This window comes from Cebus imitator, unplaced genomic scaffold (assembly GCF_001604975.1).
Source record: "Cebus imitator isolate Cc_AM_T3 unplaced genomic scaffold, Cebus_imitator-1.0 Scaffold280, whole genome shotgun sequence".
Lineage (NCBI taxonomy): Eukaryota > Metazoa > Chordata > Mammalia > Primates > Cebidae > Cebus > Cebus imitator.
Genome location: NW_016107595.1, coordinates 2,349,400 through 2,362,537, shown reverse-complemented (window position 1 = coordinate 2,362,537; position 13,138 = coordinate 2,349,400). Strand labels below are relative to the sequence as shown.

Below are 13,138 nucleotides of genomic sequence, written 5' to 3'. Positions count from 1 at the left end.
CCTGACCTCAGGTGATCCACCCACCTCAGCCTCCCAAAGTGCTATATTACAGGTGTGAGCCACGTGACCTGGCCCACTCTGAACTTTCTCGAAACTCATATGCCTGCCCCCTGAGTCCTCCTCCTTCCCCACCTACTCTTGTCTGTCTGTCCCCACAGGGCTCACCCTTCAGAGGACAGTGACTTTTACATGAACTACGAGGACATCAACCTGGCCTCCCAGCCTGTCTACTGCAACCTGCAGTCACTGGGCCGGGCCCCAGTCGATGACGAGGAGTACGTGATCCCCGGGCGCTGAGCCCAAGTTGTCCCAGCCTCCACCCAGACCTGCTCCAGTCCTTGCCGGGTGACTCAGGGCATTCCAACTCCTCTCTGGCCTCAGTTTCCCCATCTGAAGAATGAGGACAGGAAAGGACTATCTTTGAGGCCCCAGGGGGGCTCTGCCACTCCCTCCCCATCCCCCACACCACTCCTCAGCCCCCTCGGCTCCTAGAGGAGAAGGAGAGACCCCCAACAAGGGGACAGGAGGGTCACTGCGCAAACCCTGTCGTCACCCTCCTGTGGCTGCGCCGGCCGTGCTCAATAAATGCTTTGAGGTTGGTGAGGCTGCTGGCTCAGGGTGAGTGGGTCCCTCAAGGTGAGGATTTGTGAGCTCCAAGACCAAGTCTCCATCCGAGACTCCCAAATTGCTCCCCACCCCATCCCTCTTTTTTTTTTTTTTTTTTTTTTTTTTCCTGAGACAGAGTCTCACTGTGTCACCCAGGCTGGAGTGCTGTGGTGCAATCTTGGCTCACTGCAACCTCTGCCTCCTGGGTTCAAGTGATTTTCCTGCCTCGGCCTCCCCAAGTAGCTGGGATTACAGCACCCACCACTCTACCTGGCGAATTTTTGTATTTTTAGTAGAGACGGGGTTTCATCATGTTGGCCAGGCTGGCCTTGAACTCCTGACCTCAGACAATCCACCTGCCTCAGTCTCCCAAAATGCTGGGATTGCAGGTGTGAGCTACCATGCCCAGCCTCTTTCTTTCCTTCTTCCTTCCTTTTTTTCTCTTTCTTTCTTTTTCCTTCCTTCTCCTTTTCTTTCTTTCTTTCCTTCCCTCCTTCCTTTCTTGCTGTTCTTTTCTTTCTTCAGTGTGAACCACCATGCCTGGATCTTCCCCTCCCGCCCTTCCTTCCTCCCTCCCTCCCTCCCTCCCACCGTTCCTTACTTTCTTCCTTCCCTTTTCTTTTTTCTTTCTTTTTCTTTTCTTTTTGAGACGGAGTTTTGCTCTTGTCTCCCAGGCTGCAGTGCGGTGGCGCAACCTCAGCTCACCGCCTCCTCCACCTCCCAGGTTCAAGCAATTCTCCTGCCTCAGTGTACCAAGTAGCTGGGATTACAGGCACCTGCCACCACACACAGCTAATTCTTGTATTTTCAGTAAAGACGGAGTTTTGTCATGTTGACCAGGATGGTCTCGAACTCCTGACCTCAAGTGATCTGCCCACCTTGGCCTCCCAAAGTGCTGGGATTACAGGCGTGAGCCACCGCGCCTGGCCCCATTATATATATATATATCTTTAGCTCTAATATTTTGAGAAAGTTCTTTAAGGCCCTGGTGCAATGCCACCTCCTCTGAGAAGCTGTCCGTGGTTTCTTCTCAGGCAGAGTCAATGACTCCCAGACATCATTAACTTCCATCTTACAACTCATGAATCAGGCCTTGCCCCTCCCCTGCTTCCACATCCTCGGTGGCGCCCTATTGTCCCGGACCCTCAGCCTGGTGTTGGGGGCCTTTGTGATCCAGCCCCGCCCACCTCACGGCCCTTTCCTGTCTGCTCCCCTGAGCCTCCTCCGCCCTCCGGAAGCGTTCCTTTTCCTGCACCAGCCCTTTCACCCAGAATGCCACCCGCCTCCACTTTTTCTCACTCTGAAACTTCTTCTTCCAAGACACGGGGTCTCACTCTGTTGCCCAGGCTGGACTGCAGTAGCACTCATGGCTCACTGCAGTCTCCAACTCCTGGGCTGCTCACTCAGCCGAGCTTCAAAACATGGGATGGTTCTTGTGTGTCTTCTCACTGCTGTGCCCAGGGCCTGGCGTAAGGTGGGTATACTCACTGAATATGTTAAGGGGCACCTGCAGTCATTCAGGGTGGCCTCTGGGTGGTGGCATTCCAGCAGATACACCTCACTGCTGGAAGTGGGTACTCTGTCCCCCAAAACACCCATCACCATTCCTCTCAGACTCAGGGTGGACAGGCAGTTTGGTGTGGGGAGGGGGCTGGAGTCAGCACACCTTGGAATTCCAAGATCCTAAACAGGAAGTATATGTAACCTGGGAGATGTGTTGTGTATGAAAATATTCTTCACAACTTATTTGTTTCTCCCTGCTCTTTATATATGAAAGAATGAGGTGTCACTAACATGGAAGTGCCACAAACAGGAGGGGTGATGAACTCATCCCTCAGGTTGGAGACAGTGCTGCAAAACAAGGCACTTGGTGGCAGATAGACTTGGCTGTGAGCTGCCTGTATGGAAAGGTGACTCCCATGTGGCAAGATGTAACAGGATGGTGATAGAGACAGAGACAGATATCTCTGCCTCAGCCCCTAAAAAGGGAAGTTCTGAGGAATGAGGAAAGATGGAGGGATGGAGGGAAGCTGAAGTCAGGTCTCAGCTGTTTCAGAAACAGAAACACCAGCCTGGGCAACATGGCGAAACCCAGTGTCTACAAAAAGTACAGAAATTCCCCGGGCGTGGTGGCCGGTGCCCGTAGTCCCAGCTCCTCAGGTGGCTGAGGTGGGAGGATCGATCGAGCCCGGGAGGTTGAGGCTGCAGTGAGCCGTGATTGTGCCAGCGCACACCCGCCTGGGTAACAGAGTCTAAAAAAAAAAAAGAAAGAAAAGAAAGAAACAGAAGCAGGGAGATGGAGAAATAGAGACAGAGGGTCGGGAATGCCCAAGGCTGCTCTTGGAGCTCACAGGTGTCCTGGCATCCCCGAGAACACCTTCCCACTCATGCCTTGCGCCTTTCCACTCACCCCATCCCAGGTCCGCTGGAGAAACTGAGGCCCGGGAGAGGAGGATCTTCCCAAGGTCACCTTCCCTTATCCTGGACACCACAGGGAACGGTTCAGACAGCTTTATCACCAGAGTTTTAAATAAATACACAGTGCCATCAGACCAGCCCCCCCAGTTCCCAGGAATATCACCCCAATAAATTAATAATAAATAACAGACTTATATAAATACAGCTGTTTGGGCGGGAATCGGGTGTCCCAGGACCCTCGAGCCCATTCCACCGGCCGGGACCACCGAGGCCGCGCCCCCCGCAGCGGCCCGGTGGCGGACCAGGGCTGCTCATGCGCAGTGGCAGTCTTTGGCTAAGAGGTCGTCGTAGGTCTGGAGCGACACCCCGCTGTCCGTCTTCTGCAGGAGCACCATGGGACTGTAGCTGGCGGGCACGCAGCAGGGCGCCGGCACCGCGTCGGGCTTCAGGCGGTGCAGGCTCGTCTTGATCTGCGCGTGCATGTTGGCCGCCCGGAACTGGCTCGGGCACGCGCCGATGCACATGCTCACTTGCACCTCCCGCGGCGACAGCACCCAATCGGCCCAGCCCAGGTCTTCCAGCGACGCGCGGACCGTGTGCAGGCGGCAGCAGCGCCCGGGCCCGAGCGGACAGTGGTCCCCGTCGCGCGCACGCGCTCTGCGGCGCCCCCTGGTGGCGCGCGCCCGCAAGTGCAGCTCCAACTGGGGCCGTGCGGACCGAGACGCTGCCTGCAGCTGGTCCGACGGCGGCGGCGGCGGCGACAGTCGCAGGTGCAGCGCGGGCGCCTGGGGTCTTGCAAGTCTGAGCTGACGCCGCAGCGGGCGCGTCACGTCCCACGACCTTGAAGTCGTCGGGGACAGCCGGAACAGAGCCTGGTGAAGCTGGGAGGCCTCGGGGAGCCCCTCGGGCAGGGCGGCCCGGGGGATGCGCAGGTGCAGGTGGCCGTCAGACCCCAGGCGCACTGTGGGAAGACAGAGGAGCTGGTCACCCACAGGTCGAGCTGGATCCCACCACGGCGCCTTTGCACAAGTTATTTCCCCTACCAAGAGCATTTTTCCCCGCCGGGAGCGGTGGCTCACGCCTGTAATCCCAGCACTTTGGGAGGCCGATGAGGGCGGAGGACTTGAGGTCAGGAGTTCAAAACCAGCCTGGCCAATATGGTGACACCCCGGCTTCTACTAAAAATAGCAAGAAATTAGCCGGGTGTCGTGGCTGGCGCCTGTGATCTCAGCCACTCGGGAAGCTGATGCAGGAGAACCGCATGAACGCGGGCGGCGCAGGTTGCAGTGAGCTGAGATCGCGCCACTGCACCCCAGTCTGGGCAACAGAGGAAGACTCCCTCTCGGGAAAAAAAAGCATTTCTCCTCCTGAATCTCAGCACAGCTGGCTCCTCCTCTCCCTTCCAGCCTGACTAAAATTGGAAGCACCCTGTTTTATCTCGTTGTGAATCATTCATATTCCCTACTTAGACTCAGCTTCTGGTACACAATAGATGCTCAGTAAATACTTGAAGGAATTAATATATATCTGATATTTAGACAGTCTGAGATTCCAGCCATGGACTGCTTTTCTTCTGCCAGTCAAAAGCTCACTTACTTCACTTATTTATTTATTAATTATGGCCTTGCTCTTGCCCAGGCTGGAGTGCAGTGGCATGCTCATGGCTCAGTGCAGCCTCGGTCTCCTGGGTTCAAGTGATCCTCCTGCCTCAGCCTCCTGAATAACTGAGACTACAGGTATGCACTATCACATCCGACTAATTTTTTTAAGCTTTTTTTGTTAGAGATGGGGGTCTCACTATATTGCCCAGGCTGGTCTTAATGTCCTGGCCTCAAGCGATGCTCCCACCTCGGTCTCCCAAAGTGCTGGGATTACACGCGTAATCTCGAGAAATGAAGAGTACCAAGCCCATCCCATTCCAGACTACCAGGCCTCTAAGAATCATAGCCCCTCGGGCTGGTACAAGTGTCAGGGAGACTGGGGTTTAAGGGTGCCCTAAGCTAGGTGCTAGGCCTAGCAAGGGTGAGAGGTTTGCTTGGAGTCACACAGCACAGATGGTTTAGGGCGGGCTAAGAGGGCACCCCTCTACCTGACCCCCTCCTGGGTCCCAGCACAGCCCACACCTCATCCGGTGCCCTGCACCCCTGGAGCCTCTGTGGAAGGTACAGAGATGGGAAAATAGTCTCCTCTCCCTTGACAAGACACTTGATGCACGTGACTTCAGCAGTGCCTTGACAAGCAATTGCATCAGATTCAGAACCGTGCCAACTGGCTCTGCCCATCACAAACCTCTATCCATGCACCACTCCCCCATCCTTTTTCCTGGATTCCTGGACCCAGCCCAGGGCAGGGACCATGCCCACACCCCATACTCCACACCTCACACCCAACCCCGACCCTGAGTTTCCCAGGCACCATGCACCTTCAGGAGGGTCCCCGGCATCCGTGTGCCTCAGTTTCCCCATTTTCAATCTAGGGATGGGTTATAACCTCCCACGTTGTGGGTGCAGATCAGGCATCGGGTACCCCATCAGACCTAAGGGGGTGCAGGATGTTTCTACCCAGGACATGGGGGGGCAACTGAGGTTCAAAGGTGGGTTTGGGCATCTCGAGACAAGGAACCACTGGTTAGATATGCTTGATGCTCGGGGGTAGGAGAGGAGCTCCAAGATTTCGCTTACCTTGTGGCGTGAGTATCCGGACAGCAGGGGCCGGGACGAAGTCTCCGTTCGAATCTTCCCAGCTCTGGTTGGCCCGCAGCCTGGTCAGCAGGTCCTCGTAGCGTTTCCGCAACTCTCGGAATCTGAAGTCTTCGGAGTGCAAGTCTGAGGGTCCCGGGACACTTGCGCGGCTCCTCTCGGCCAGAGACAGGGCGCCCCCATGCGGCGGCCACGAGAGTACCAGCAACACCAGGAGCATCTGAGAGCCAGTCAGTGTCCTGGGTTCTTGCCCGGGCATGGCTGAGCTGGTTGCAGCTCTGAGCTGTGACTGACCAGATGCTGCTGGACCGGCCTTTATAGTCCCCGGACTTTGTCCGCCCCCGCCTGCTCGGTCCCGCCCTCCTGCCCCTGCCTGCAGAGTAAACACTCCATTGACCACAGCTGGGCGGGGTCGGGGGATGTATTTGGCGGGAGGATCTTTGGGTGGGGGTGCTTCTAGCGAAGCTAGGGCACCTCTCTGACCCTCAGTATCCTCTTCCTTGAAATGAGGACACCATTCCAGCCTGGGAGTCTTGTTGAGAAAAAAAGACATTGTTACCATGTGAAAAATTCCAGGCAGGAGTTTAAGAGGGGGCTGTCTATGCCCATGAGATTTCTTCTCTTCTCTTTTTGGTTGGGATCAAAGGCTAAAGATGGTGAAAAACAAAGGGAGCAGAGGAGAAAGGGCTAGATGGAGCCACGAAGGGCAACCTTGACACGTCATTCCTCTTTGCCATGCCTGTTTCCTCACCAGGAAAGCAGGGAGAGAGAATCTCACTGGAGAGGTAGTCAGATGAGGTGTGAAGGCACAGGGCCGGACACATAGGAGGTGCTTGATAAAGTCGGTATTATTGTAGTTACTCATTCTCATCCAGAGAGCTCCTACTTACTCTTCAAGACACTACTCAAAAAGCCCCTCTTCCAGAAAGTCTTCTCTGACATTGCTTTCCAGGCTAAGCAGCCTACAGGCTAAGCTCCCAAACCCCATCCTCCCATCTGGCTCAGAGCTCACCTTGAAGCTATGCTTACAGGATTAATAATTCTGGGAGCCAGGCAATCTCAGCACTTTGGGAGGCCAAGGTGGGTGGATTGCTGGAGCCCAGGAGTTCAAGACAAGTCTGGGCATGATGGCAGTATTTTGTCTCTAAAAAAAAAAAAAAAAGAATTCTGGACAGAAATTTCGTTGTAATTAAGCATTAATTAGGCTGCACTTTGACCCACTTCCTTATGACTGAAAGTTCCTTGTAGCACTTGACACTGATGATTTGCTAGAGATGGGATTTCCGACCTTAGAATCATAAGACTTTTGTTTACGAATTGCTTAAGATGTTTTTGAAATCCCGAATTCCAGCTTAACCACTGGAGCCCACCAGTGTGGAGACCCCACAGAGGAATGGAATCCACATGAGAACACAGTTTCTTCCTGTCTGTGACTTCACCTTCTTCACCCTTTCACCAAGCAATGACCTCCACACTTCTGCTCACTCCAAAACCTTAAAAACTCTAGCCCCGGGCCGGGCGCCGTGGCCCATGACTGTAATCCCAGCACTTTGGGAGGCCGAGGTGGGTGGATCACCTGAGGTCAGGAGTTCAAGACCAGCCTGACCAACACGATGAAACCCTGTATCTACTTAAAAAAAAAAAAAAAAAAAAGCAGAAATTAACCAGTTGTGGTGCCAGCCTGTAGTCCCAGCTACCTGGGAGGCTGAGGCAGGAGAATCACCTGAACTCGGGAGGCAGAGGTTGCAATGAGTTGAGATCGTGCCACTGCACTCCAGCCTGAAACTCCATCTCAAAAAAAAAAAATCTGAGTGAGGTGGCTCACACCTGTAATCCCAGCACTTTGGGAGGCTGAGGCGGGCGGATCACCTGAGATCAAGAGTTGGAACCAGCCTGACCAATATGACGAAACTCTGTCTCTACTAAAAATAGAAAAATTAGCTGGGCGTGGTGGTGCGCACCTGTAGTCCCAGCTACTTGGGAGGCTGAGGCAGGAGAATGGCTTGAACCCAGGAGGCAGAGGTTGCAGTGAGCCGAGATCGCGCCATTGCACTCCAGCCTGGGCAACAGACCGAGTCTTTCCCTAATCTTAGGGTGGCCCTAGAATTAAACCTCTTTCTTTCTTTCTTTTTTTTTTTTTTTTTTTTTGGAACGAGTTTTTTTTTTTTTTCCTGTTTGGAACGCAGTGGCACGATGTCAACTCATTGCAACCCTCGCCTCCCGAGTTCAGGTGATTCTCCTGCCTCAGCCTCCCAAGCAGTTGGGATTACAGGTGTGCGCCACCATGTCTGGCTAATTTTTTGGATTTTTAGTAGAGATGGGGTGTTACCATGTTGGCCAGGCTGGTCTCAAACTCCTGACCTCAAGTAATCCGCCAGCCTCCGCCTTCCAAAGTGCTGGGATTACAGGCATGAGCCACTGAGCCTGGCCTTTTTTTTTTTTTTGAGACAGAGTCTTGCTCTGTCACCCAGGCTGGAGTGCAGTGGCACCATCTCAGCTCACTGCAACCTCCGCCTCCGGGGTTCAATTGATTCTCCTGCCTCAGCCTCCCTAGTAGCTGGGATTATAGGTATGCGCCATCACACTTGGCTAATTTTTGTATTTTTAGTAGAGATGGGGTTTCACCTTGTTAGCCAGGCCGGTCTCGAACTCCTGACCTCAGGTGATCCGCCCGCCTCGGCCTCTTACAGTGCTGGGATTACAGGCGTGAGCCACTGCGCCGGTTAGATTAAACCGTTTTCCATGTTGCAACGCGGTTTCTCAGCTGCTGACATACCGAGTGCATGGAGCAACAGACCTGTCATAGCTGCAACCCACCGCACTGGAAGTGTCTGTACCCAGCTCTGCCGACCCAAGACCGGCGGTTCCTCTGGGCAGGGATGAATTTGCCCTTGTCTGGCCCAGAGAGGAGGTGGCACAGAACTGAGAAGCTGGGTTTTTTCTTTTTTTTGTTTTTCAGACAGAGTCTCGAGGCTGGAGCGCAGTGGCGCGATCTCGGCTCACTGCAACCTCCGCCTCCCGGGTTCAAGCGATTCTCCTGCCTCAGCCTCCTGAGTAGCTGGGACTACAGGTGTGCGCCACCACGCCCAGCTAATTTTTGTACTTTTAGTAAAGATGGTGTTTCGCCATGGTGGCCAGACTGGTCTCGATCTCCTGACCTCGTGATCCTCCCGCCTCGGCCTCTCAAAGTGCTGGGATTACATGTGTGAGCCACCGCGCCCGGCTGGAGTTGGGGGTGTAGAGCAGGGTAGGCTGGTGTGAGGTCCAGCCACCAGACGGTGGAGGGGCAGGGGGTGCCCCAGGTGCCAGTCCCTGTGCCTGCTCCAGCTTTCTGCTGTGTCGAGCAGATAGTGGGTGTGTGGGTGTGTCTGCATGCGACAGGCATGGGTGGGAAGAGACACAGGACTCACTGGGGTCACACAGCAAGGCCCCCACTGGAGCCACAGGGTCTCCAGGCCTCTCCCCACCCCAGCACGTACCCACTGCCATTCGAGCTCAGCCAAGCCTTCAGCCCTCAGGGTCTGAGCCTCAGCCCTGTCCTAGGGGATTTCTCTTTTAAATCAATTTATTTATTTAGATGGAATCTCGAGCTGTTGCCCAGGCTGGAATGCAGTGGTGCGATCTCAGCTCATTGCAACCTTTGCTTCCCGGGTTCAAGCAATTCTTCTGCTGATTCAGCCTCCCTAGTAGCTGGGATTACAGGCGTACGCCACCATGCCTGGCTAATTTTTGTATTTGTCATAGAGACCAGGTCTCACTCTGTTATGTTGGCCAGGCTGGTCTCGAACTCCTGACCTCAAGTGATCTGCCTGCCTCGGCCTCCCAAAGTACTGGGATTACAGGCGTGAGCCACTGCCCCCGGCCCCAAAATAAGAACTTTTTTTTTTTTTGAGACGGAGTCTCACTCTTGTTGCCCAAGCTGGAGTGTAATGGTACCGTCTCGGCTCACTGCAACCTCCACCTCCTAGGTCCAAGCGATTCTCCTGCCTCAGCCTCCTGAGTAGCTGGGATTATAGGTATTCGACACCATACCTGGCTAATTTTTGTACTTTGAGTAGAGACGGGGTTTCACCATGTTGGCCAGGATGATCTCCTGACCTCATGATCTGTCCACCTCGGCCTCCCAAAGTGCTGGGATTACAGGTGTGAGCCACCGAGCCCGGCCTAACATTTTTTTTTTTTTTTTTTTTTTTTTGAGACAGTGTCTTTCTCTGTGGCCCAGGCTGGAGTGCAGTGGTGCAATCATAATTCACCACAGCCTTAAACTCCTGGGTTCCAGTGATCCTCCTGTCTCAGCCTCCCAAGTAGCTGAGACTACAGTTGTGCACTCTCCATACCTGGCTAATATTTTTCTAATAGAAATGGGGTCTCACTATGTTGCCCATGCTGGTCTCAAACTCCTGGCCTCAAGGGATCCTCCCACCTCAGCCTCCCAAAGCGCTGGAATTATAGGCACAAGCCACTGCACTCAGCCTCAATGACATTTTACATATGATCTACTCTTGAAACTACTTTGAAAATGAGAATCTAGAACATTCCCAGCCCCAGGAATTTCCAGGGCTTCTTCCCATCATACTCCCCAGCCCTGGATAAGAGGTGAGCTGGTCTCAATCATTAGGGATGAGTTTGTCTGTTTTCCTACTTGATGGGAATGGGAATGAGTCAGCACATCCTCTCCTCTGCCTGGTATCTTTCACACAATGTTTCTGAGTGATGCTCCGTCCTTTTTCCTTGCTGTATAGTATTCCACCAAGCACACTCCAAAGGGGAGCTGCGGGTTCTGTGGGTATCTGTCACTTGAGAAGCAGGATGAGTAAGTAGTGGACTTTTTGTTTCTGTTTTTGTTTGTTTTAGAGACAGGGTCTGGCTCTGTCACCCACTCACTGCAGCCTCGACCTCCTGGGCTAGAGGGATCCTCCCACCTCAGCCTCCCAAGTAGCTGGGACTAGAGGCGCGTGCCACCACAACTGGGTAATTTTACTTTTTGTAGAGATGGGGTCTTGCTATGTTGTCCAGGCTGGTCTTGAACTCCTGAGCTCAAGCATCCTCCCTCCGTGGCCTCTCACAGTGCCGGGATCCTGAGATGATGATGTGAGCCACCGCATCCGGCCACTCCCCTGGCTCTGCTTCCCCAAATCTTTAACCAGTGACCTCATAGCCAGCCTCGTGGCCAAGCTGAGAGGAGAGAGAGCTGGAGCGGATGCAGGCAGGTGGCCAGAGATGAGCTCAGCGGATCGGATCCTGTGTTCCCACTGACAGCTTCCGTGGGTCCCGGGAGGTGGAGTCACGGTGGAGATAAACAGCGCAGGACCCAGAGGTCAGGCCAGTCCCTCCACCTGGCAGGGCCCCAGTCTCCCAAAATGTCCACCTTCCCCGCGCCCCGACTACCTTCCCCCAGCTCTCGGCGCTGCCAAACACACGGCGCTTTGGACAAGCCTACTTTTATCGATGGTTGCTTGTGATGTAAGGTAAACAGGGTCACAAGCAGGAGGTTTGGAAGAAGTACAAAAGCGGATTATTTAAAAGTTTCCTGCAGGGCCCAAGGACAGGGAGAAGTGCTGTCTCATGCTCGTGACAGTCCTCAAAGGTCAGCGTGTGCCCGTGCCATCTAGAGGGTTTCACAGCCAGCCGGGTTCTTTGTGTTTTCTGTTTTTGTTTGTATAGAGAGATGGGGGTCTCACTATGTTGCCCAGGCTGGTCTCAAATGGCTGAACTCAAACGATCCTCCTGCCTTAGTGAGCCTCCCAAAGTGTTGGAATTATAGGCATGAGCCACTGTGCCCGGCCATGAGTCCGCTCTTTCTTATTTTTCAGACGGAGGGAGTTTCACTCTTGTTGCCCAGGCTGGGGTGCGGTGGTGCAGTCTCTGCTCACTGCAGCCTCCCATGTTCAAGCGATTCTCCTGCCTCAGCCTCCCAAGTAGCTGAGATTACAGGCGCGCACCACCACGCCCGGCTTTTTAGTAGAGGCGGGGTTTCTCCATGTTGGTCAGGCTGATCTCGAACTCCCGAACTCAGGTGATCCGGCCACCTTGGCCTCCCAAAGTGTTGGGATTACAGGCGTGAGCCACTGTGACCAGGCTTTTTTTTTTTTTTTTTTTTTCTGAGATGGAGTCTTGCTCTGTCACCCCGGCTGGAGTGCAGTGGCGCAATCTCAGCTCACTGCAACCTCCACCTCCTGGGTTCAAGCAATTCTCTTGCCTCAGCCTCCCAGGTAGCTGGGATTATAGGCGTCCACCACCACACCTGACTAATTTTTGTATTTTTAGTAGAGATGGGATTTCACCATCTTGGCGAGGCTGGTCTTGAACTCCTGACTTTGTGATCCACCTGCCTCAGCCTCCCAAAGTGCTGTGAGCTGCTGCACCTGGCCGACTTGGACATAAGTTTTGAGGGGCCAGATTCAACTCACTACAGCTGCTGAGCAAGGTGCCGGCCCAGGGACACCGTTCTCTGTGCCCGAGTACCCCAACACACGGAGAACGCGGACTGTGCTGGGAAGACGTGGTCCACAGAGGGCGGTGAAGCCCCCTGGGACAACCACAGCAGGCATCAGTGAGGGCGGGGAGGGAACAGGGAGGTGGATGGGGACCTCTGTAGTGTGCTGTGACACCAAGAAATAAATGACAGGTGCTACGATTCATTCAACATTTGCTTCTCCAAAACTGCTGCTGAAACATAACCTCCAATGTGGCAGTGTTGAGAGGTGGGGCCTGTAAGAGGTGACTGGGTCACGAATGGTCATTGAACCATTCACGGGCGCATGGATGAGACGGAGTATCATCAAGTGGGACGGGTGGCTTTATAAGAAGAGAAAGGCTGGGCACGGTGGCTCTCGCCTGTAATCCCAGTGCTTTGGGAGGTCAAGGTGGGAGGATCACTTGAGGTCAGGAGTTCAAGACCAGCCTGGCCAACATGGCAAAACCTCGCCTGTACTAAAAATACAAAAATTAGCCAGGGGCGGTGATGCCTGTAATCCCAGATACTTGGGAGACTGAGGAAGGAGAATCGTGGAACCCGGGAGGTGGAGGTTGCAGAGAGCCAAGATTGCACCACTGCCCTCCAGCCTGCGTGACAGAGTGAGATTCCATCTCAAAATAGACAAATAAATAAGTAAATAAAGGCCAGGCACAGTGGCTCGTGCCTGTAATCCCAGCACTTTGGGAGGTCAAGGTGGGAGGATCACTTGAGGTCAGGAGTTCAAGACCAGCCTGGCCAATTTGCTGAAATCCCGTCTCTATTAAAAATACAAAAATTGGCCGGGTGTGGTGGCGCACCTGTAGTCCCAGCTAATCAGGAGACTGAGGCAGGAGAATCGCTTGAACCTGCCATGAGCCAAGATTGCACCACTGCACTCCAGCCTGGGTGACAGAGCGAGACTTCGTGACAAAATAAATACATAGGAAGAGAGATCTTA

At 53.9% G+C, this 13,138-nt stretch overlaps 2 protein-coding genes across 3 annotated transcripts in view; one reads left to right on the top strand and one right to left on the bottom strand.

The window, feature by feature from the left end:
- The window catches only part of LRRC25 (leucine rich repeat containing 25), a 9,967-nt gene extending 6,334 nt beyond the window's left edge, over positions 1-3,633 (top strand). Inside the window, exons 3-4 of one of the 2 annotated variants that reach the window (XM_037728783.1) lie at positions 159-275; positions 3,027-3,633. In XM_037728783.1, coding sequence (XP_037584711.1) covers positions 159-275; positions 3,027-3,195 — 286 coding nt within the window. In that variant the 3' untranslated portion in view covers positions 3,196-3,633. Of the gene's footprint in view, positions 1-158; positions 733-3,026 lie in introns of those variants that run through there. The other variant, XM_017501295.2, reaches the window with a different exon arrangement.
- On the bottom strand, positions 3,103-6,739 carry GDF15 (growth differentiation factor 15). The gene is made up of 2 exons (XM_017501292.2): positions 5,706-6,739; positions 3,103-3,985 (listed from the first exon to the last, which is right to left on the bottom strand). The coding sequence occupies exons 1-2, from the start codon at positions 6,283-6,285 to the stop codon at positions 3,336-3,338; spliced, it is 1,230 nt and encodes a 409-aa protein (XP_017356781.1). The 5' UTR covers positions 6,286-6,739; the 3' UTR covers positions 3,103-3,335.
- Between the last annotated feature and the right edge of the window lie 6,399 nt (positions 6,740-13,138).